Genomic DNA, 25120 nt, shown 5'->3' on the forward strand with positions numbered 1-25120 from the left:
ATCTGTTTCTGGACTTTATTCTCTTACATTGATTTGTGTGTCTTTTGTCACTACCACACTGTCTTGATTAATGTAGCTTTGTAATGCATCTTGAAACCAATTAGTGTGAGTCATCCAACTTTTTTCTTCTTTCTTGAAGTTGTTTGGTCTATTCTATATCTTTTTGCCTCTCATATAAATTTAAGAGTCTGCAAAAATCCTGCTGCGATTTTTATTGGAATTGCATTGAGTTTATAGATCAATTGGGGGGAAATTTTACTTTAAGAATATTGAGTCTTTAACAAACACAGTGTATCTGTCCTTTTATTTAGACCTTCATTTTTTTAAAATGCATGTTTTGTAATTTTGTCATACACGTCCTAAACTTATTTTGATCAATTTCTGCTACTTTTTATTATCTTAAAATACTGCTAACTGCTTTGATGCGAATGAGGAGTGTATGGCGTTATATATTCTCTTCCCACCCAAGACTCCAGAAACCAAGATGCTTCTCTCAGGTTTCTGGGCTCTGGTGCTTAGTCTCAGCTTCAGTCAGAGATCAGACTCTGTCAAACTGGATTGCTGGCCCACCATGATAGAAAGAGTCCATTATTTATTTATGGTTGACTTCTGTTAGGGATAAAGGTATATTTGGTCAGAATGCACATACAGTCTCAAAGGTGCAAGTTGTTTGTTTTTTTGAGAGGAGGGATATTCCTCATGTTTATTTTCTCATAAATTTAAAAATTCATACTTTTATCTGCCAGATGGAACTATCCTTTATAGTTGAAGTAAGGTAAAGTCTTAATGGTAACTATGTGCTTTTTAGACATGACTCAGCAAATTCATAATAAAACCTATTGCTAGCCACAGTATCCTTGAGGCAGAAAGAAAAGTACAATTATAAATTTATTGCTAAAAAATTAATTGGGGGGGGCTCCCAAAGTACAACAAATTGGCTTTACAGTTTTTACATAGATCCACTAGTAGATTTTCTAGCCCTATGAGGTAGATGGCCTAAAACTAGGTCCCTGGAAATAAGCAAAGGTATATTCCATATTTTGATCATTGCTTGGTAGGTTATCCTCTTTACGTTTACAGAAAACACCACACAGGGCTCTCTATTCTCGAAAACACATGAAAGAGAATTTGGCAGCCCAGGAAATTTAAACGGTTTCAGACTCAATTTAAGATCAAAGAATCTGAGGCCAAGGAAGTCCAGATGATCTCCACAAAGTAAGTGTCAAGGATCTGTGGTGATAATTGTGTCTTGGAATACAGCATATATGGGTGAGACACCTAATAATAATTGTGCAATGACCCTTTGTAATGACACCTGCTATCCTTTAATACAGGTATCAGCCAAGTATATGATAGGGATGAAACATAATGAGGTCATTCTCCTATGCCTAGAGTAATTCTTGTATCTAAAATGTTTGACAAGGATAGTAAGCCCTAGTTTTCAATTCAAAAAATAAAAAGACTTGGAATCTTACGGTTTTCTTTCTGCAATAGAAAAAATAAATATCTACCTCAAAATGAGTGCACAGTTTTAGTATGAGTGTACTTATTCTGATAGTGAATATTCTGGTACCATTATTTAAAAATTCTGTTAGTTTTAGTTATAATTTCAGATGACTTAACTGCTTAAGTGCTGTTGATGTCTCAAAAGCTAGGTGGCTGAAATTTCTTTCCCCAGTGCTCTTCATAACACTCTACACTGGCACTGTCTTGAGACCTTAGGTTGGTAGGAAAAGCCTTGTATAATTGTCCAAATACAAATTCTGATATTGAATACTGTGTTAGTTAACTGGAAGTGTAGAAGTATTAAAGAAGGACTGATTAACTTTAAGTAATACACTAGTAGTGAATTTTGACAGTGACTAAAAACAGTTGTTTCATTCTGATGGTCTAACTTTTTTTAAAAAATCATTGAGTAATGTTTTATTGTATGGATGTACCACAACTTGTTTATCTGTTCACCTATTGAAAGACATTTTGGTTACTTCCAAATTTTGGCAATTATGAATAAAGCTGGTGTAGAAATGTTATAGAATATGTGTTAAATACATTAGCCATTTGCATGAGAGTTTTCTAAAATACATTTCTGCATCATCTTAGATGATCCTGGATATAAATTTAGACTTTTTCTGCATCACTCATTAAACGTATTTATTACAAGCTAGTAGTAGAGGGGACAAACATTAAATATACACAGACATATTTTATCTGTGTCAAATGGTACAAAGTATATGGTGCTATGAAAGTAAATGATAGAGGGTTTTTAAAAAAATGTTTTGCATATATTTTTCAATTAAACAAATGCCCATTTAATATAAATTATAATACAGTGATACTATTTTCTGACCAATTTTGAGTCCCAGGGTGCAAGATTTTCTAAAGTCTTCGTGAAACTTTTTTATAGTTTTTAGAATGCTATGGAAGCAGGTCTTCAGAGGCTCTCTCCCTGTTTTGCTTTTATAATCTGCTCTAGACTTGGAAACTAGATAATGTAGTTTATTATTATTATTATCTTTATACTAGTGTTAGTAAGGTCTGACACAAGATGAGAGAGTTTACCTTTGCGTAAAGTGCATTTGCCTGTAGGGAATGGAATTTGTAACATCTTCCTTGGCTCGTTAGGAGCCTTTTAGCTTGTTTTTTTAGTTCTGTCGTATTTCAGATGGATAGCAGTGCTATTGTCCTACATAAAAATAATATATTTAGAACACAGTACATTTTTGCTCAGATTTATTTGTTTCTGCCTTTCAAGGTACACTTTCCTCTATTACTTAGTTTTCTTCATTGATAAAATAAGTAGCATGTTTCTCGATCCCAATTAATTAAATATTTTATTAACATACACATGAACAGTTAGATCGAGAAACAGAAGTGTATTTTAATTTTACGACTCAGTTACCAATGCCCTAGTGCTGAGTTCTTTATAAATAGTATAAAGAAAGGACATTCACCACTGCTTTACATTGTTATAGCAAGTCTTCATTTCTGTGGTAACTTTCTTAAAAATCTATTTCAGAAGGTAGATGGAGGAAATTAACAGTACAAAAAAAAAAAAGTAAAAGCAGAAGTAGTTTTCAGTACTGTGAAAATAAGGAATAAAAGTACTTGATTTTTTAATTCAAAGTATCAGAGAAATATATTTTACCTCTGGCCAACTCTTTGAGAAGTTACTTAACTGGAAAACCAAATCTGAAAAGAAGAGTATCAGTGATGATTTTGAGCTGCCTCAGCTACCTGAAAGGTTAACTGCCTATTACACTGTCTTCTGGAGCCCAGTTAAAGAAAGATCACATGGTTATAGACAAGAACATAGTATAGTCTCTGTTATAGATAGGGGGAGGAAAGACCCAGTTTTTTATTAAGTTCTTTTACAAGAAGGAAGGAACAAAGCATCTTGTAGCTGCAAGAGAAAGCTATGAAAGGGGTCACTGGATTTGGAGTTGGTAGCAGTAATAGCGGCAGAAAAGTTTTGAGAATGGCTTGCCAGTTGGGTGATGAAGACTGCCAGCATAAATTTTCAAAACTGTGGAGCTCTAGGACTGAGCTTAAGAGGCTAATAATCAATTGCTAAGGAAAAAAAAAAAAAAAAACTAACATACTTAGTAGACGATTGATACTCGTGTTGTAAGATTTTCAGCCTACTTTTAAAAGTACTCCTAGAATTGTAATGATATATTATGGGAGCTTCTGCATTTGACCTTTTTTCTATAAAAACATTAATAGTTAATTCAGTTTCTAATCATGTCTCAAAAGACCAAAACCAGAATCTGAGTCTTCTCTAAACAAATTATGTTGGGGATTTATTAACAAGCATTTGTAGTATTCAGGACTTTGCATTTAACTTAGGTTTTTCTTTGTTATATATTTAGTTGCTCTCCCTCTCCTTTAAACTCTTGAGTTACATCCTAATGCCTTCAGTTTTGTAAACTATTCCCAGGAATCCCTTTTAACCCATAGAAGAGCTCTCTTCATTAATTCATTCCTGTGGTTTAAAAGCATCCCCAGAGTTTGTGCTCCTGGAAAGCTTTTTCCTCCTTGTTTGGTAAAGCTCCTTCTCTCTCTTCCTCATCTTTTATATTGTCTAGAAACTACTGTGGTCTCTAAAATGCCTCCTTATGCTAAAAAAGAGCTGAACTGATGGTGTTTGTCCTTTTTAGCCATTTTCAGTTGTGTGTCATTTGAATAATTGTCCAAAAGCCGTAAATTGCTTAACTTCTCTATGCCTTAGTTTTCTCTTTTGTAAAACCTTACCCAACACATTGTAAGCCCTCAAATTTTAGCTGCTGCTATCATTACTAATGTTATAGACTTGGTGTTTGTGTCCCCCCAAATTCATATGTCCTAACTCGCAATGTGAAGGTGTTTGGAGATGGGGTCTTTGGGAGATAATTAGAGTTAGGTGAAGTCATGAGGCTGGGACCCTCATGATTGGATCAGTGCCCTAATAAGAAGAGACCGTCTGTGCTCCCACAAAGAAGAGGTCATGTGAGCACACAGTGAGAAGGCAGCTTGTCTACAACCAAGGAGAGAGTCCTCCTCATAAGCAGACCTTGCTCTATTCAGTCTTCCAGCCTCTGGAACTGTGAGAAAATAAATTTTTGTTGTTTATGGTATTTTGTTAAGGCAGCACAAGCAGACTAAGACAGTCATCATCATCAATGATATTATGTTAAATACTATGCATAATTTATCCAAAAGATAGTAGTATATATACTGAATTATATAATGTAATAAGGAACTTTGAAGATGATGGGAATATAATTCTTTTTCATTAGATGTAAAGAAGGTAAGTGTAACTTAAGCATCTTTGAATAGTTTGCATTTCTTGATGCATCTTGTTATTCACCAAGTAGTAGGTAAGTAATTCATAGAGAAGAGGAGTAAGCAATATAGATATTGAAAGCACGCTTAGTCTGTTTTATTAAACAATATAGATACTGAAAGCAAGCTTGGTCTCCTTTATTTTACTATTTGCTATCTTTGTTTGACCCTTTTTCTCATTTTGCCCCCTAGGGCTCTAACTTGCAGACTCATTGTGGAAAATCTTAAGGCCATTTTAAGTGTGTCATTCTTCTACCTTTACGCCACAAAGGAGTCAGCTACCCAGACATCCCTCTCTATTCAAGTGATTTATCACTTGCTGTGTGCATCACCTTGTAGGGACTATGCTGCTGTGTAACTGTGAAGCCTCTTAGAAGCTATCTTATTGTTTTCACTGATTCCATCATTTACTAGGTGTTTGACCTTAAGCAACTAATTTTTCTGTATCTCAGTTTCTGCTTTTGAAAAAGTTGATCCTAATAGTGCCTACTTACAGGGTATATGTAATGATTAAATAGCTTAATATATGGACATAGCAGGCACTATTGAAGTGTTAGCTGTTTTTGTTGTTACTGGTATTGCTTTTATTTCCATTATCAATAATACTTGTTAACTCTGATAGAGGTTTGAATGCCCCTTGGGAAATGAATGATTATCTGTGATCCCCAGACTATTTTAGAATTTTCAGAACCTAGATTTATATATCACAATGTGTATTGTAATTTTTACTTGTGATTGTCATTACAGTAATATACTGTTTTAGTGTGAATATGTATTGGACTCCTCTGTAGAATTGTCCTTATGATTTTAATTTTAGTTCACCATAGCAAATTTAATATAACTACACAGAATATTATACTTGTTTATTAAAATGTTGGATTTTATCATACCTACTAGGATGGCTGTAATAAAAAAAGAGAGGAAATAGCAGAAGCCACTTAACATTGTTTCAAACTGCTTATACCTTGGATTATGTCAGACTATTTCTCAGGTTTAATTCTAAATTTACAGTTCATTATTTTCTAAGATCAACCTATTTCTTTAAAATAATTCTTAGATTTATTGATTATTGCTCAACATACCCTTTGTTTAAGCTTGGGCTAGTTCATGAGTGCCTATTAATTTTGACCCTTTTTAATGTTAATAAAAGTGTAAACTTTTGAAGTAACCTAAAATTATGGTTACATTTGTTTACGTTTCTTGTAAAATAAAATTTAAAAGAGACCTAGCTTCCTTATTTTATATAATTTACATGAAATTATTTTCGCTAATGTCTCTTTTGTCTTAACTAATAAATGAAGTCACCAAATGATTTTAATTTTTTCACAATTTCTTCCAATAATCTAGAAAACTTATTTTAAATACGACTCTAAGCCAGTAGTAATAAAAACATTACTTTGTTGATTTATCGTATTCCTCTATTTCATTACTTACTTTTATATAAAATATCTGCTTACAAAATATCTTTTGAAATAAATATGCTTTATTCATTAGAGAGGAAGGTAAACTAACCTAATCTGCTATAATTACCATTTTAATTTGATAATTTAATTTTTAACATGTATGAATTAATAAGCCATAGTTAAACATTTCTGATTTTATAAAGGCATAGGGCATTTTTTAAATGTTTTGAGTAAGACATTTACTGTATTACACTTTAAACCCCATTAATTTACTATCTAGTTACCTACCTCCTTGAGTATTTGGGCAGAGATGACCAGGTTTTGGCCCCCCCTTGATTTCTTTTTTTGTTTGTTTATAAAAGCTATTTGAAAAGGTTATGTATGTTATTTATATATATTCTTTTTCATATTCTTTTCCATATGGTTTATCACAGGATATTGAATATAGTTCCTTGTGCTGTATAGTAGGACCTTATTGTTTATCCATCCTATATATAATATCCAGTTTGCATCTGCTAATCTCCCTCCTCTCCTTCTCCCTTGATTTCTTATTACCAAATTATTGATATCAATTTGTAGACAGGTAATTTGTGTGAAAAAACTAGTCTGTTTTTCCACCTACTGCTATTTTATAGAAAACTATTAAGTACCCCATAATAGAAGATTTTATGGACAAAGAAATTGGGAAAAATCTCACAGTATAAACTCCCTTATTATTAATAATGCATAATGAACACTGGCATGTTAAAAGACTTGAGAAGACCTCTGGTAAAATTAGACATTTGTTACTTTAACTTATTAGTTCCTGAGCTTTGTGCATGACTTATTTGGCTTCCCTAATGCTTATTTATATACAAAGAAATGATGATTCTATAATATAGATTATATTTTGAGAAATGTTAGTGTAGTCTAATGCTTTTATTTTTAACATTAAAGATTCTTAGAGTCTAAGTAGTTTTAGCCTGTGGTGGCTGGTTGGTTTTGGCAGAATCAGGCCTGGGAACTCTTCGTAGTTCTCACATGACATTATGTAGATCCCCACCCTTCCTTTGCAGTAAATAAAAAGATGAGGCCTGCATTGCACTAAATTGATATAATATCAACATTATTATTATTGAAACCATGGTAAAAATAACTAAATTTGTCTTACATCATTTGATTTTTACAGCAGAAACAGTTGTGTGACTTTAATTTTCTTTATAAATGTCATTGAATAGAATATATTGTGAAAGAATAGGGGCTTTTCCTAGTTACTGGTCATTGTTTTATTTTGTAGAAAAATAAGAGATTGACACACACACACAACTGTCTAACTGTTTATCTACCTACTTACCTGTCTGTCTACAGTCAAATCTCAAATTCTTCACTATTGTTGATAGTATGGAGGTAAATTGGCTGCATAGCAAAGAAGCAGCAGAATGTCTAGTTTTAGTTTCCTTTTGTCCCCAAGGTCCTAGCAGATTTCCTAAAACTGCCCATGACACTGTCCATGCAAGATAAACTATGAGTTTAGAAAGTTCACTTCAAGCTGAAAGTTTTAATTTTATATCAAGGGCTTTGCATTTACATTGAATATGTCCTTTTAGATAAAGAGACGTTTATAAACCTTGGTTCTTTAGGTTCTTGGCTGAAATATTTTGTCAACAAGACCATATTACTGTCCAGGAGGGGAAAGCAAAGATAGTGCTAAGGTTTTCCTGAGCCTTATCTCAGCTTCAGTTTCCTGGAGTTTCCCAAAACCCATTTACACCACAATTGAATAATTGAGAATCTTGAAAGATTTAAAGTAGTGGAGAAAGTGGTATAGTTTGAAATATTTGCATAACGCCATTTGGACCTCAGCTCAACCCCTAAGGATGCATTTTTAGAAGAAGCCAACAGAGCTTCTTCTGTGCCTTCATGTGGATAACCATGAACAGAGATTAAATCCTTGAACAATGTATTTCTCTTTCCCAATTCTAATAGGTAAGCATATCTAACTAGCTTCCTAATGGGCAGTAGCACAGATATCTCAAAATCAAACATATGTTTTAGCAGTTTGCCTCCATGTTTAAAAGTCGATGACTGCAAGAGGCAGGAGATACGTAATATTTGTTAAGCACTTTGTATGTATGCAGCACTGCAGTGAACACTAAAACAGTTCTGCCCTCAGCGAGCTTGTACTTATATACTAATATAAACTGGGGAAAAAAACTGCTTGTAAATGTTCAAATGTTTGAATCGAAGTGGGGGTTATAAACATCCTCTAAGAACTTGAACAAGGCCAGAAGAACAAACAGAATTTAAATAAGTGGAAACTGAAACACTTCAGGTGTAAGGGAGCAAAAGATGGGTGGAAAAAAAAAAGAACAAGACGGCCTCCAGCGTAACTCATAATGTAATAGGGAGCACAGTTCTATGAATGAAAAGGATGACAGTGGGGAAAGAAGAGTTGAATGATTGAATGACTTAGCATAGAAGCGTCAGCTTCAGTTTTCCAAATACAACACGCGTGTCTTGTTCTTGTTTTGGTGGAAAAGCTTTTGGTCTTTCATCATTGAGTATGATTCAGCTGTGAGTTTTCCATTATTATCTTCATTAAGTTAAGGTAGTTTCCTTCTATTCCTAGTTTGACTATTTTTATAATGATAGGGTGTTGAGTTTGTCAAATGCTTTTTCTTTGTCAGTTAAGATGATCATATAGTTTTCTTCATTCTGTTAACGAGGTATATAACATTGATTGATTTTTCATATGTTGAACCATCCTTGCACTGCCTCCTGTCTTTGTAATTAAAGTTTTATTGGAGCAAAGCCAAACTCATTTGTTTACATATTGTCTGTGGCTACTTCGATACTACAAAGTCAGAAATTAGTAGTTATGACAGAGGCCGTATGATTTGCAAAGCGTAAAATATTTACTATTTGGTCCTCAGAAAACATTTCCTGACTTCTGCTTCTAGAATCATCAGTATCAACATAGTTCTTTAGTATTTTTTTAGTAGATATTCGCTGGTCTGTACTGACCAATATTGTGTAAATTGCTTTTCTTAATAAACTTTCAGTTTATCTTCCTGCCATACAATAGGTAAGGGTTATAATTTGGTTAAGGAGATGTTAGATAAATAATGATTTTTAAGAGAAATATTAATTCGAATAATGAATTTGTTAATGGCTTTTCTAATTTAACTTCATGGCTTATATTTTAAAATATCACATTCTGTGTTGTTTATGGAGTTTATGTTTTCTTTTCCATAGGTGTATGTGGAATTTGATCATCTTGAGTGGGATAAACGAGAGTGGGTTAAAGTTTATGAAGATTTTTCAACCTTCTTGGTGGAATACCACTTAATCTGGGCCAGAAGGACCAACCCTAGCCAGACTCAGGGATCAAAGAGCAAACAGATTCAGTGGCCTGCATTGGTAAGATCTATATTCCTATTTCATTAAGCATTTTCAGTTGTTTGTTTTAAAAGAATAAGAGCTAAATATAAGTTTAGATTTATCTTAGTGATTATAGGTTAATATTCCTGAGGAGGCTCGGAAGTATCTGGCAGATATTTCAAAATATTGCTTTCATTTTGTTAAAGAATTCTGTGTGTCTTTTTGTTAGTACTCTTTCAGCATATTTAGTCCATAAATAGTTTATTCTGTTCAACTAGGGGAACCATGAATTGACAACTGCTGAGAGATACTTGATTGATTTGTATGCAGTGTGAAAGAACTGTGTTGAATGAGACTTTGTAGGTGAACGATAAGAGGGTACTTTTTATAAATCATTCAGTAGCATATAATTTTCCTTAGTTCGTTAAATTTTGTCAAAATTGAGTGAGTCATTGTGGATAATAGCAGATATTTAATGTGAAATTCCGGTTGACTCTTGAACAACATGGACTTGAACTGTGGGGTCCACTTATACATGGATTTTTTTCAATAAATATATACCCCTGTACTGTACTATTTACAGCTGGTTGAATCTGCAGATGGGGGACTGCAGATATGGAGGGCCAACTATAAAATTATATACACGTATTTTCAACTGCACGGAGGGTCAGGTCATAACCCCCATGTTGTTTAACGGTCAACTGTGGATGTTAAGGTAATAAGTAAAATTATTTCATATCAGGAGGTATTCCATTTAAGAAAATAGTAGATTTCAATAAATTCTCAATTAGTTTGCAGAGTTTTATAAAAGAAACATACTAACAACAATATCATTAATTCTGTGGGAAAAAAGCCACATCTCTTTAACCATTGTTATCCCTGTTTTCTGGCAGGGTGTTCGGCATTTAATATTTATTCAGTTTGTTTGAATGAAATAATTTTCTTACATTAATATCAAAGAAATATGTTAAAGCCATTGAAACGTTATTTCATGTATTTGGTATATATATTATCAGGGTAGGTACTTCAGATTTTTTCAACATAAATTAACTACTTACAAGGATAGTTTTACTTGCTGAGAATTGTAGTGCTTAAAAATTTTCTCTTTTAGTTAGTTAACCCTTTAAAAGTCTGAGGAGTTAAGTGGTTAAAAAGCAAAGACAGAGAGGGAAGGAGAGAGATGATGAAATGAATTAATGGCATTTTAAAAAGAAAATATAATATGGAAAGATGAAAGGTGATACTTATGAGTTATAGTTTTGATAGGATAGTTTGAATACTCTAGGAAAATAAAGAAGATAATTTTATCCATAATAGATTTTAAAAAAATATTTGTTGAATGAATATGTTAGATTGTTAATATGAAGTTTTTTAAAATCGTGACTAGCATGCTTTTTCATTCTCTAAACCTTAACTCAAAAATTGGAAAAAATCTGTAATTATCACATATACGTGAATTTTGTATGAAAAGTCTCAAAAGCAGGAAGCAGTGATATCAGTAATACCAAAAAATATGCCTTAGTGTCATAGTTAAAGAATAAACAGAACTTTAGAAAAATCTTTGCCCTTTATGAGAGAGAGTTAAAATTAAGGTGAATTCCTAATGTATATTTGTAAATTACTGATTTGGGAGAAAATTTCTATTAGGAAATACTGTTTAATAATTTTTATCATAATTTTAGAAATTTGTTTCTGTTGAAAATCTTTTAACCTCACAGAACTACTTGAATAAGAACCAAACTTCTTTTTAAAATTCAACTTTTTTTTTAATATAAAAACAAGTACATATTATTAAAAACTTGGAAAGTGCTAAATGGTATAAACTAGAAAATCGTAATCATTCTATTTTGGCTTCCAAGGAATATCTAACTTAATTCTTTGACATATTTTCTTATAAATTATATTTCTCTGCCTTTTTTTTTCAAGCACAGAATTAAATAATTTTTTTGAATTGTGGTACAATGTGCTTAACATAGAATTTTCCATTTTACTTACGTTTAAGTGTGAAGTTCAGTGGCGTTAAGTACATTCACATTGTTGTACAATCTACAGAAATTATTCCATCTTACAAAACTGAAACTCTGTACCAATTAAACATCAAGTCCCCATTCCCCCCTTTTCCCAGCCCCTAGCAGCCACCATTTTACTTTCTGTCTCCATGATTTTGACTACTCTGTACCTATATAAGTGGAATCATACAGTATTGTCCTTTTGTGACTGGCTTATTTCACTTAGCACAGTGTCTGCAGTGTTCATCCATGTTGTAGCCTGTGTTAGAATTTCCTTCCTTTATATTATAAGGCTGAATGATATTTCATTGTATGTATGTACCACATCATATTCAGTCGTTTGTCTGTTGGTGTACACTTGTGTTGCTTCCACCTCTTGGCTATTGTGAGGAATACTGCTGTGCTCTTGGGGGTACATATATCTCTTTGAGACCATGCTTTCACTTCTTTGGAGTAAATATTCAGAAGTGTAATTGCTGGATTATATGATACTTCTATCTCTTAATTTTTTTGTGGATACTGTCAGAGCAGCCATACTATTTTACATTCTAGGCAACACTTGCTTTTTTTTTCAGTTTTTTGATAATAGTCATCCTAATGGATATGAGGTGCTATCTCCTTGTTGTTGTGCTTTGCATTTCCCTAATGATTAGTGATGTTGAACATCTTTTCATGTGCTTATTGGCCATTTGTATATCTTTTCTGGAAAAATGATTCTTCAAATTCTTTGACCATTTTTTTTTTTTTTTTTTTTTGCGGTACGCGAGCCTCTCACTGCTGTGGCCTCTCCCGTTGCGGAGCACAGGCTCCGGACGCGCAGGCCCAGCGGCCATGGCTCACGGGCCCAGCCGCTCCGTGGCATGTGGGATCCTCCCAGACCAGGGCACGAACCCGTGTCCCCTGCATCGGCAGGCGGACTCTCAACCACTGCGCCACCAGGGAAGCCCTCTTTGACCATTTTTGAATTGGGTTGTTTGTTTTTATGTTGCGTTTTAGGAGTTCTCTGTAGTATTCTGGATATTAATCCCTTATCAGATTTGATCTGCAAAACATTTTCTATCATTCTGTGGGTTGTCTTTTTACTTTGGTGATAATGTCTTTCCATGCACAAAATTTTAAATTTTTCAGTAAGTTAAATTTGTCTATTTTTTTCTTTTATTATCTTTGCCTTTGGTGTCATATCCAAGAAATCACTGCCAAATCCAGAGTCATGAAGTTTTTGTCATATGTTTTCTTCTGAGAGTTTGATTGTTTTAGGCCTTACATGTATGCTGTTGATCCATCTTGAGTTAATTTTTGTGTAGGGCATTATATAATATAATATCAACTCCATTCCTCTGTATGTGAATATCCAGTTTCCCAGCACCATTTGTTAAAAAGACTGTCCTTTCTCCACTGAATGTTCTTGACACTATTGTCATAACTTCTTTTGCTGTATATGTAAGATTTTATTTCTGGGCTCTTTATTCTGTTCTGTTGGTCTCTATGTCTCTCTGTATGCCAGTACCACACTGTTTTGATTTCTGAAGCTTTGTAGGAAGTTTTGAAATCACGAAGTATAAGTTCCTCAACTTTTTTTATTTTCAAGATCGTTTTGGCTGTTTGGTGTCCCTTGAGAATTCCATATGAGTTTCAGGATGGATCTTTCTATATCTGCAAGAAACATGGGGATTTTTATAGGAATTGCATTGAATGTATAGATCGCTTTGGATAGTATTGATCTCTTAACAATAGTAAGCCTTCCAGTCCATGAACACATATCTTTCCATTTATTTATGTCTCTTTTAAATTTTGTTAGCAGTGTTTTATAGTTTCCAGTGTACCAGTGTTTCACTTCTGTGGTTAATTCCTAGGTAATTAATTCTTTTCTATGCTGTTGTATATGGAATTGTTTTGTTAATTTTATTTTCAGATTGTTCATTATTATAGTATAGAAATGCAGTTGACTTCCATGTGCTGATTTTATATCCTTCTGCTTAGCTAACATCCCACTCAATTGTGAAAAAACTGGAAGCTTTTCCGGAAGAGAAGGATGACACTTAGACAAGGGGAAAAAAAAGCATCTGAATTGAAAAAGAAGTAGTAAAATTATTTGTTTGCAGATGGTATGACCTTGTGTGGTCACACACACACATACACACACGCATATACACACATTAAAGCTAATAAGGCAATTCAGAAAAGCAGCAGGATACAAAATCTGTGCTTCTTTTAATCATAGTTTTAGCTGAAGCTGCATTAAAATTGTAGATCCTGGGTTTTTTTTACTTAATGTTTTATCCTATACATTTGTCCTCAATTTTTAAAGGCTGCATAATATTTGATCCTATAATGATCCATTTCCCTAAGGTTTGGTATTGTAGTTGTTTCTAATTTTTTGTGATTATAAATATCATTATAAATATGTAAATCTTTGTCTGAATCTGATTATTTTTAAAATTTAGATTCACGGTAGTAGAGTCACAAGGGTATGAACTTGAAAACAAGAAAAATCTAAAAATATGCTAATACTCTCCACAAATTATTTGAAAGTTGTGCTTACTACTATTGTCCCCAGTGTATGAGTGTTTTCATCTCAACCTGACCTTAACCCCCCAACTCCCCCAACCCTGCCTGTAAGCATTGATTACTTATTTTCAGAACATCTTGTAAAACCCAAACAAACATTGGAAAAGGAGGATTTTTATAGTTTAAGAAGTGCAGAATTGAATGTTATTATTTTTATATCTGCTAATTTGATATTTTAAAATACTATTTTATTGTTTTAATTTGCATTTCTTTAATGGGATGAGTACTTTCTCATATTTATTAGGAACTTGTATTTTTGTGAACTTTTTTTCAGTTACTTATTAGGGTTTTGTGTTTTTCTAATATTATGAACTTTTAAAATATTATTACAGATACTGTAACTCTTTGTCGTATTTGTTTCGTGGTTTGCTCAGCTAGTTTTATGAGAGAAAGTCTTTTTGAATTGTATGTTTGTATTTAAAGAAAGTCTGTCTTATGTGATATCTTCCTTAATTCAGATAGTCAGGAAGTGTCTTCCTTTCTTCCTATTTCCTTTGTTTGTTTCAGGGGGGTGTAAAAATTAATAGAACAAACAATTAAAATCAGAATGCATGGTATACTCTAGAAAATAATCATTTTAACTTTCATAAGACTTTGCAAATATTCATTTATTATAATACATGTGACTAAGAGTCTTGTTTATCTGTTCAGTAAAATGAGGCTTATTTAAGGAAATCTACAAGCAGCAGTTATGAAACTCAGAATTTTTAAATTCATATAGCATAATGAAATACTATACATACAAATTTGAGTTATTTTAGGGATACATATGAGGTAGTAATAGGCTGAAACACAGTAGAAAGTTAGTCTTGTTTTTAATTCTCTACAGATTTTTGTAGAGAATTAAATGTTTGTAATTCTGTGCACCTGATAGTTGCTTTCCTGTTCCTTTGTACTTAAACATATGTTTGTATTATCTTCTTTCCAGTTGTTTCACACCTTGTATGGTATCTGTTAAATATTACATGTTGGTTATATTATCTAGTCTCCCTCTTATTCTAAGAAATCAGTGGAAACCATCAATATACCTGCTGGTTTTTGGAATCATGACAGGACAAAAAAAACCCCTTTTATCTCATTAACCTATTCTAAAGTTTACTTTAAAAGTTTAAAGATAAATAAAACTGCAATAAAATGTGGGACAGTATAATACCCAGGTTACTTCTCTGGAATTATCTCCTCATCTTTCTTCCTAGGATATCAATAGCAGAACATGTATTGGAGCACCACATATGTAAAATGCTGAAGTGGTGTCTTTTTTTTTTTGGCTTGGTCCTGTAAGATCATGGTACCACCTGAGGCCATTTTGATGATGGAGGCCAAGGTAACTTACATTTTTATGTAAGTTACTTAATATGTTGTAAAATTTTATTTTTTAATGAAGCAAAATACTCATGAAATCACATTTATCTGCACCAGGGAAAGAAAGTGTTGCATTCATAATTGAAATCAACGAATCGCCTACCTAACTGGGTTAGGGCCCTGGCTCCATCTCCTTTAGGAAAACTTTCTGTGGGGAGTGGGGCTTCGACCCTAACCCAGCTGGGCTGTAACACTGCTGCATTTTCTAAGGGGCTGAGTTTTCTACTCCTTTTCTGCTGACCCAGCCTTCCAGATCACCCCATCCAGAATTAATTTTACCATCTTTTGCTCCTGTAGAACATTGTTTTTGTATCTTTATTTTAACAACTAGTACATTCTGCTTTGTATTATACCTATTTGTTTACATGTCTGTCTTTCTCTACTAGATTGTAAGTTCTTTGAGGACAGGATCACGTCTTAGTCATCTCTATCACCCTAGGACTCTAGCACAGTGCCGTACCCATCTTAGACAGTGAGGAAATGCTTATTTTAAAGTGATAGATTTACTCTATCCCAGCTAGTGAAAAAGAACCCCACTGGGAGTTATAGCAAGTTTCCAGGCTATTACTTTATTATGCTAAGATCAAAGGACAAGAGAGCATCATCAGCCAGTTGTGGTAAAAATGTGTTTGTTAAGTTATCAGTTTTACATGACAAGTAGTCAAAAACAAACAATAAAAATGTTTATAATAGATGCCCTCTTTCTAATCAAATACAAATGTGATTCCTTAAGTTGTCATGGGGGGAAATGAACTTATATTTTCATTTTCAACTAAATATGCCAATCTACAGTAATTTATCTGAATTTCTGGAATGACTTTTAGGAAGCTCTGACTTCTTCTTCCCAATGCAACTTTTCCTTCGCTAGATAAGTTATTCTGGTTTGACCAGGAATTGCGATCAGATCAAAAGCATGTGAACTGGGCTTCCCTGGTGGCGCAGTGGCTGGGAGTCTGCCTGCCGATGCAGGAGACACGGGTTCATGCCCCGGTCCAGGAAGATCCCACGTGCCGCGAAGCGGCTGGGCCCGTGAGCCATGGCCGCTGAGCCTGCGCGTCCGGAGCCTGTGGTCCGCAACGGGAGAGGCCACAACAGTGAGAGGCCCGCGTACCGCAAAAAAAAAAAAAAAAAACATGTGAACCTTCATCAATATATTTCCTTTAGGCTTTTTGCCTAGTGAAAATACTTTTTAGTTGCTTCTGTTCTGAAAGAAACCCTCTCAAAGTAGAACAGAATTCGCCTCTCTTTGGGACAAACTTACATTTATGTCTCTTACATTGCCAAACTTGGTTAGATTATGACTTCAGCCAAATTTTACTGAAATGTGAAGATATGCCACATTCCAGATATGAAATGAGCTTTCACATAAATTCATTTACAGAGTTTTTACATATCGACAATTGAGTTTTCAGAATTAGAATTTAAGTTTTACAGTTCTTTGTACTTCAGTAAATAATGAAATGGTAGTAAAGATAATAAACCTTCAGGATTATTATTTCTCAGGAAGGTGAAGCACTTTAAGAGATCAAATTATACATCGTAAAGTATTAAATTTTTTAAATGACAAAGTCTAATACTGGAAAGGATTCCAGTGAATGAGCATGTCTTTCATTTCTTGTGGGTCATAAAATGACATTATTTGGGGGAAAGTATTATTTTGTAAGGACCATAAAGAAGTTTCTACTCTGTGATTCATTAATTCTACTCTTAGGAAATTATCCTTATAAAATAACTCTTAAGAAAGTAAAAATTATAGTCAGTTCACCCAGTGTTTATCAGATACTTAATATGAGCCAGATAGTCCTGCAGATAGAAAAATTAAAGGTATAATGTTACATGCAGGAAGTTGTTCATTAAGTCCTACTAAGGAAGAAGAAAAGAAACAACTTTGATGTCTGAAAATTTGTGAATGGTGTTGAATTAATTTTCTGAGAGGTTATGCAGCTTTAAAAATTATAATTATGAATACTTTAGAGAAACATGGACAAATTAAATTTAAGTAAAACACAAATCTTGATTACAGTGGTGTTAAAATTATGTACTTAGGAAGTATTATAAAGTAATTAAAATTATTCCTTTAGAATGGAAGGCATATGCTTGATTATAATGTTGTTTCAATTAAAAACAACTAGGGCTTCCCTGGTGGCGCAGTGGTTGAGAGTCCGCCTGCTGATGCAGGGGACACGGGTTCGTGCCCCGGTCCAGGAGGATCCCACATGCCGCCGAGCGGCTGGGCCCGTGAGCCATGGCCACTGAGCCTGCGCGTCCGGAGCCTGTGCTCCGCGACAGGCGAGGCCACAGCGGTGAGAGGCCCGCGTACAGCAAAAAAATAAAAATTAAAAAAAAAAGAAAACAACTGTTATTTCCCAAGATATTGGAAATTCTGATGTAATTAGTTTGTCCTGCAGTTTTTACTTTGGAAATAGTTTTCTTCAAATGAATTAGTTTAGTGGTTTGTTTTAGGCTACTGTTGATATACTTTGACATATGCTTTTTATGTTAATACAGCATTTTTTTTTTCATTTTAACATCTTTATTGGAGTATAGTTGCTTTACAATGGTATGTTAGTTTCAGCTTCACAACAAAATGAATTAGTTATATATATACATATGTTCCCATATCTCTTCCCGCTTGCGTCTCCTTCCCTCCCACCCTCCCTATCCCACCCCTCCAGGCGGTCACAAAGCACCGAGCTGATCTCCCTGTGCTATGCGGCTGCTTCCCACTAGCTATCTACCTTACGTTTGGTAGTGTATATATGTCCATGCTTCTCTCTTGCTTTGTCACTGTTTACCCTTCCCCCTCCCCATAGCCTCAAGTCCATTCTCTAGTAGTAAGTCTGTGTCTTTATTCCTGTTTCACCCCTAGGTTTTTCATGACATTTTTTTCCCCTTAAATTCCATATATATGTGTTAGCATATGGTATTTGTCTCTCTCTTTCTGACTTACTTCACTCTGTATGACAGACTCTAGGTCTATCCACCACATTACAAATAGCTCAATTTCGTTTCTTTTTATGGCTGAGTAATATTCCATTGTATATATGTGCCACATCTTCTTTATCCATTCATCCGATGATGGACACTTAGGTTGTTTCCATCTCTGGGCTATTGTAAATAGAGCTGCAGTGAACATTTTGGTACATGACTCTTTTTGAATTATGGTTTTCTCAGGGTATATGCCCAGTAGTGGGATTGCTGGGTCATATGGTAGTTCTATTTGTAGTTTTTTAAGGAACCTCCATACCGTTCTCCACAGTGGCTGTATCAATTTACATTCCCACCAACAGTGTAAGAGGGTTCCCTTTTCTCCACAGCCTCTCCAGCATTTATTGTTTCTAGATTTTTTGATGATGGCCATTCTGACTGGTGTGAGATGATATCTCATTGTAGTTTTGATTTGCATTTCTTTAATGATTAGTGATGTTGAGCATTCTTTCATGTGTTTGTTGGCACTCTGTATATCTTCTTTGGAGAAATGTCTATTTAGGTCTTCTGCCCATTTTTGGAATAGGTTGTTTGTTTTTTTGTTATTAAGCTGCATGAGCTGCTTATAAATTTTGGAGATTAATCCTTTGTCAGTTGCTTCATTTGCAAATATTTTCTCCCATTCTGAGGGTTGTCTTTTGGTCTTCTTTATGGTTTCCTTTGCTGCACAAAAGCTTTTAAGTTTCATTAGGTCCCATTTGTTTACTTTTGTTTTTATTTCCATTTCTCTTGGAGGTGGGTCAAAAAGGACCTTGCTTAATACAGCATTTTTAATGTCTATTCTTAATAGTACAAAGAATTAAGAGTTTCTAATAAAAATGACAGTTGAAACAATGACCAAGTAAAATATAATAAAGATTATTTAAGATTTGTTTTTAATTCAGTCTGAATTACTGTTTACTCCTAGATTTACATGGCATGATATGACCTTAGAGATCTTCTAGTCACAGATTCAGAGAATGTAATTGCTGAAAAAGACAACAGAAGCCTAGCAGTCATCTAGGAAGGCAATGTAATATATTAAGAACATAAGCCTTGATGTTGGATTTCCTGGTTCACGTCTCTACTCTGCCCTTTACTCTTAATATCTGGAAGAAATTAAATCATTTATTCTCCCTGTGTCTCACTGTCTTCATAATAGTAGTGCCTACCATGTAGAGTTGTAAAGGTTAAGCAGCAAAATATATAAATAAAAACCTCAGAACAGCAAGGTCCTACTGTATAACAGGGAACTATATTCAATATCCTGTGGAATAATGGAAAAGAATATTAAAAAGAAAAAAGAATGTCTATATGTATATAACTGAGTCAGTTTGCTGCACAGCAGAGATTGGCACAACATTGTAAATCAACTCTACTTCAATTAAAAATTAAATAAAAAAAAACTTTTGTATAGCACAGCAATGAGTTTAACCAAACTGTACAGTTTTTAGGTGTAATCCCCACAAGACTGCCTCTCTTATAAGTTTGAGGGTTTCCCAGACCTATTCTTCAGTTTGATAATTCACTGCAAGGACTCATAAAGCTCACTGAAAACTGGGATACTTGTGCCTGTGATTTATTGCAGAGCCAGGATGCAAATTAAAATCAACAAGGGAAGAGATGCCTAGGGCACAAAGTACAGGAGGGTCTGTCTACACATGGACCATGATATTCATAGATAGCATTATCTCCTTCTGGCCACAAAGTGTGATAATTGCAGAGTATTGCCAACCAGAGCCTTTGCTGGCCATAGTTTTCATTGGAGCTCAAGCACATACTGTCTGCATATCTGAGCTTTAGTCTCTGTTTCTTTCTGGAGATCAGACTAGTACCTTTAGTTATCACTTACTCTGGAAGTTGAAACTGATATTGAAATATCCAAAGTCCCCATCATAAATTAATTGTTGGACAGTCCAGTGGCCAAAGCCCTGAAGCAAACAAAGACACTTATCACAGGGGTCTAAAGATCACCTCCCAGTAGCTGAAATCCAGGCCAGACCTCTCTTTGGGTAGGTAGGGTTGCTGCTTCACTAGACAGGCCACTCCCATAGCCTTTAGCCTATGCTGTCTTACGGCAATACAGTCATATTTGTCTAGACATCTGCATTTAGTATAGCATTTATATGATAGTCACAGTAATAATAATAGTATGAACATACCCTACATTTGGAAGTGCCAGTGTGGAGTAGGGATAGATTTAAAGATGCTGCTAATCTGATTTATAAAGCCATTACATACATTTTCATATTCTTGTAGTAATTTATTATTTATTTCCCCTCATGATCTACCACTATTTGTACCTTATGATAAACTTGTACAGAACTATTTAGTATAGAAATTAGCTGATGGTTAGCTAAATCTTGTTATTTCCCAGACCATTCTTTTTCTATCAGTATTACATTCTGAGAAAGCTCAATTTTCTGATACATTTAATTATCAGTATTATTATAAGACTTACATAAGGTAATTGAATCTTACAGTGACAGTGTTATGTCATATCGTAGTATGGTCATGAGATAGTTCAGTTTCACTAAAGAACAATGTCAGTATTGCAGAGGAATTTGCTATGCTCCTAACAATTGAATCTTGCCCATATATCAGATATTATTATGGACAGGCTTAGTTAACAATTGGCCCTTACTCATTTTTTTCTGGATTCTAAGTCAGTTTAGAACAAAGTCAATCACCCTGTCTTAGTTCACAAGCTTGTACTAAGACTGTTTTCCATTGTGTGGTGTTAAGAAGTAAGGCCCACTTCTCTACTACAGGCAGTACACAAGGAGTATTGAGAATTATATTAATTATATTAATATTATAACGGTAATACATGATATGTCTTATTTTGATCAGTCATAGGGGGAAGGGCAGTCATAGTGCATTGGTATAAATTACAGGTGCCCCAGAAGAACTTCCATAGGTTTAGAGGTATGTAGGAATCCCATGGGTGTGCTATGTGAGCCTTAGCAGCTAAGATGGAGGGCCATTTTCCCAAGGCTATTTTGACCTCAACCTGTCAAAAGGACCTTTTGGGTCAGGGTACAAGTCCTTTCCCAGTGCTGGTGCCTAGCATTATTTGTTGAGTCTGCCTGACCCATTTCACTAAAACCTCATTATTTTCATAGGCTGATTGCCATCCCTTGCCTTCCTCCTGGAAGAGACATCCCTCTAATCTCCTTATTCTAGTTAGTAAATCTTTTTCTTCCTAAGCTTGGCCAGGTGTCAGGATCTGCCTCAGTATCTCCCTGACTTTCTTTTTAACTGTTACAGATGACAAGAATCAAGAGATTGTATAGTTAGCTCATTTAAAAAATTTTGCATTTCTTTATCCAGTGAGCCAGATCTCTACAAATTGGATCCATCATTTCTAAATTTCACTGGTAACTTTCACCTCTCCTAACTGATCATTGTACAGCTACAGTTCCATACCATGGGTGGCCAAAGGGCCACCTGGGAGTCGAAAGGTTTGTCCTCCACCATCCTGTCATTCTTTTCCCAAACTACATATTTGAGGTGGTTAGCATTTGTTGCATAAATCCCACTTCTGACACCAACTCACTAAGCTCAGCCAATTGTACAGTTTGAGCAAACAGTCTCCGCAAGACAGCCCTTCTGACACCATTGCAAGTTCAAGGCTTTTGAAAACCACCCCCAGGTTCAATTAATTAGCTGGAGGAACTCACAGAACTCACTGAAAACTGTTACGCTCAAGCCCATAGTTTGGTACAGAGAAAAGATACAAATTGAAATCAGTCAAAGGTACAGACTCCCATAGGAGTCTAGACGTGGAGCTCCTGATCATCTTCTTTTTGTGGAGTCGTGGACAGTGTTATCTCTTCCTGGCCACAGTGTATGACAGTATGCATAGATTATTGTCAAACAGGAAAAGCTAAGTCAAACCTTTGGTTTTGATTGTTTTTACTGGGGCTTGATCACAAACTGTTCACATGGCTGACTTTTAGTCTCTAGCCCCTCCCAGACTGTCAGACTAATATCTTTAGTTATCACTTCCTTTGGAGGTCACAGGTGATAATGTATGGCTCAGAGCCCCATCATAGGTCACAGTCACTTATTCTTTGGATATAATTTATTAAAAATCTTTATATCCTAAAATTATTTTGGAATCTTTTTCTTGATTATTTGACCTTTCTATTGTAAGTATTTCCCATATCTCTTTGTCTTTTTTGTTATGCTTGGAATTGCTGGGGATTTTTATTTTGTTGCTGTTATAATTCATAGCAGCCAAAAGCAGCTAGCCATATAAAATAAAGGTAGAGATTGTTGGTTGCGTTTTCTTCTTGTCCAGAAATATGGTTGCCTGTCTACCATGTGTTCTCATTTGAGAAATTATTTTCAGTTCTTGTGGGGAAAAACTCTGCTTTGGTGCTGAGTTTTAAATGCTTGCCTCTTTACAAAAGTAGCTTCTCTTTCACTGTATAAATACTTTTTTGTTTTAATTTATAAATGGTTACAAGTAACTTAAAATGAAGCAGCATTATATATATGTCACATGATAATTTCATTCAGTAAATATTTTTTAACATTTACTGTGTGCTAAGCATTATGTAAGTACTGTAAATCCAACAAGTATGGTCCTTGCTGTCTGACACAATTATTTAAATGCAACTGTGAAGAGTTCTATGAAAAATACAGATCTCCCTTGATACTGTTGTAAAGTATATTTATACTTCCATTTGAAAAAATATGATGTAAGTTTCTTACATGTAATAATATAAGTAATATAACATCGTTAGGTTTTTGAGGGCTTACCAAGTTCCAGGAATTTTTCCCAGTGTTTTTGTATCATCCCTTTGAGACTGATATTTTTATTATCCCTGTTTTACAGATACGCAAACTTGAGACATGGTATAGTTAAGTAAGTTACTGAGGAAAGAAGTAACTGTATTGAAAAGTTTAAATAATTATGTAAGATTAAAAGTGATAATCTTTTCTCATTCTCTTTCATGTATTTCCCATAGGTATCCCTAGTTAACAGATCGTTATATGTCCTTTTAGAATTCCCCACTTTTCCTTCCTTCTCAGTAAATATGCAAATATTCCCCAAAAGTCTTGTTTTAAAACTAAATAGATAACTTACTATGCATGTACTGCTTTATGAATTAAACGTGATTTTGATATCTTAAGGTTGTAAAGTTGAAATGGATATGTGAACCATGAAAGATGGGCAAACCATTGTAGCATCTTGTAAACTGGGTAAACCCAAAGATAATTGTGCTAATCTTGGGGCTCCCCTAGGGATTTCAAAGAATATAAGAATGATTTCCAAGGTCTTTTCTATTCTTCAGGAGGATTTGAAGGTAAGGTGTATCAAAGTAATCCACTTTCACAGTGGAGAAAAGCAGGGCTAACCTTTTTGGGTGAAAAAATAATTACAGATTAAGAAATGTTTTTATCATTTTGAATGTCTGTCTCCTACTTTTAATTGAGTAATGCCAGGAAATCTCTGGTATTCTGTCCCCACCCCACCCAGTATTCCGACATATAGTGTGTTTGTGGGCAAAGTTTATCTTTTATAATCTATGAAGTAGTGGTCGATAATAGATATGTAGTGGTGGTAGGTACGGGTTTGGATGAAGTCTTTTGCAGTCCTTTTCTTACTATGATGCAGCACTGCTATGTACTGATAGATAGATTGTGTAACCCTAATACTGTTATAATTTTAAATTAAATGCTATTTAAGTTTAGTTTTTCCTCTCCTCATTGGAGTACAAGGAGTCCATTTAAATATAGCATATCTGAAGAACATTTGAGTAATTTTGGAACACCAGATGAATTTTATTTTGGAAAAAACAGTGATGCATGTAGTCTGCTATTTCAGCTTAATTATGGTGTTACGGAGCTTTAAATCAGCTTGTCTTAAAACTTCATCATTGTGTACTCCAAATAAAGCTGGATCTGCTTAACTCCTGACTTGGTACCCCTCTCATCATTACATATTATCTAAAATTAATGCACGTGAGCAAACAGTGTCTTTTTTGAATAAGTACCTAGAGAAGACAACACAGAACACAGAACAAAAACTTCTACAAAGTCTTTGCGTCTTTCTCTTAAACCAAGAGCTACTCTCATACAACTGTCCCTCAAAAAATTTTTTTGCCTACTGCTCAACCTTTGACCTTTCTTTGTTCATCCACAAACTGCCTGAATCTTTCTCTTTCAAGAGAAGCTTTATACCCTTTCTTATGTAAATAAATTTCTCACGTAAATAAAAAACCTCTGTTTCAGGGTTTTTATAAATGGTATGAAGGCATTAGGGAATCCTTGTGATAATGGAACAGTTCTGTATAATGGCTATGGTGGTGGTTACATGAATCTTGCACATAGGATAAAATTGAATAGATTGCCTGCACACACAAAACTATGTAAACAACATAGTTGACAACTATGAGTGCATGTAAAACTGGTGAAATGAGATTTGTAGTTTGTACCAATATCAGTTTCCTGGTTTTGACAGTATGCTATAGTTCTATAAGATGTTACTGTTAAAAGAAACTAGGTGACTTTTTTGCAACTTTTCTCCCTCCTTTCCTGTGAAGGTGTAATTATTGCAAAAGAAAAAAACGGTAGGTCATAACACATGTAAGAGAAATTTGAGAAACACTTGCTTTT

The 25120-nt window shown here is 34.3% G+C and overlaps 1 protein-coding gene across 4 annotated transcripts in view; it reads left to right on the top strand.

Annotated features, from left to right (window-relative positions):
* JMJD1C (jumonji domain containing 1C) overlaps positions 1–25120 on the top strand; it is a 308870-nt gene that overhangs the window by 121626 nt on the left and 162124 nt on the right. For all 4 annotated transcript variants that reach the window (XM_060034933.1, XM_060034930.2, XM_060034931.2 and 1 more), the window contains exon 2: positions 9459–9623. Coding sequence is in view for 3 of the 4 variants with exons in the window: in XM_060034930.2 (XP_059890913.1) it covers positions 9459–9623 (165 nt within the window). In the remaining variant the exon portion in view is untranslated. The remainder of the gene's footprint in view (positions 1–9458; positions 9624–25120) is intronic.

The sequence above is a fragment of the Delphinus delphis genome, chromosome 16 (genome assembly GCF_949987515.2).
Source record: "Delphinus delphis chromosome 16, mDelDel1.2, whole genome shotgun sequence".
NCBI classification, from domain to species: domain Eukaryota; kingdom Metazoa; phylum Chordata; class Mammalia; order Artiodactyla; family Delphinidae; genus Delphinus; species Delphinus delphis.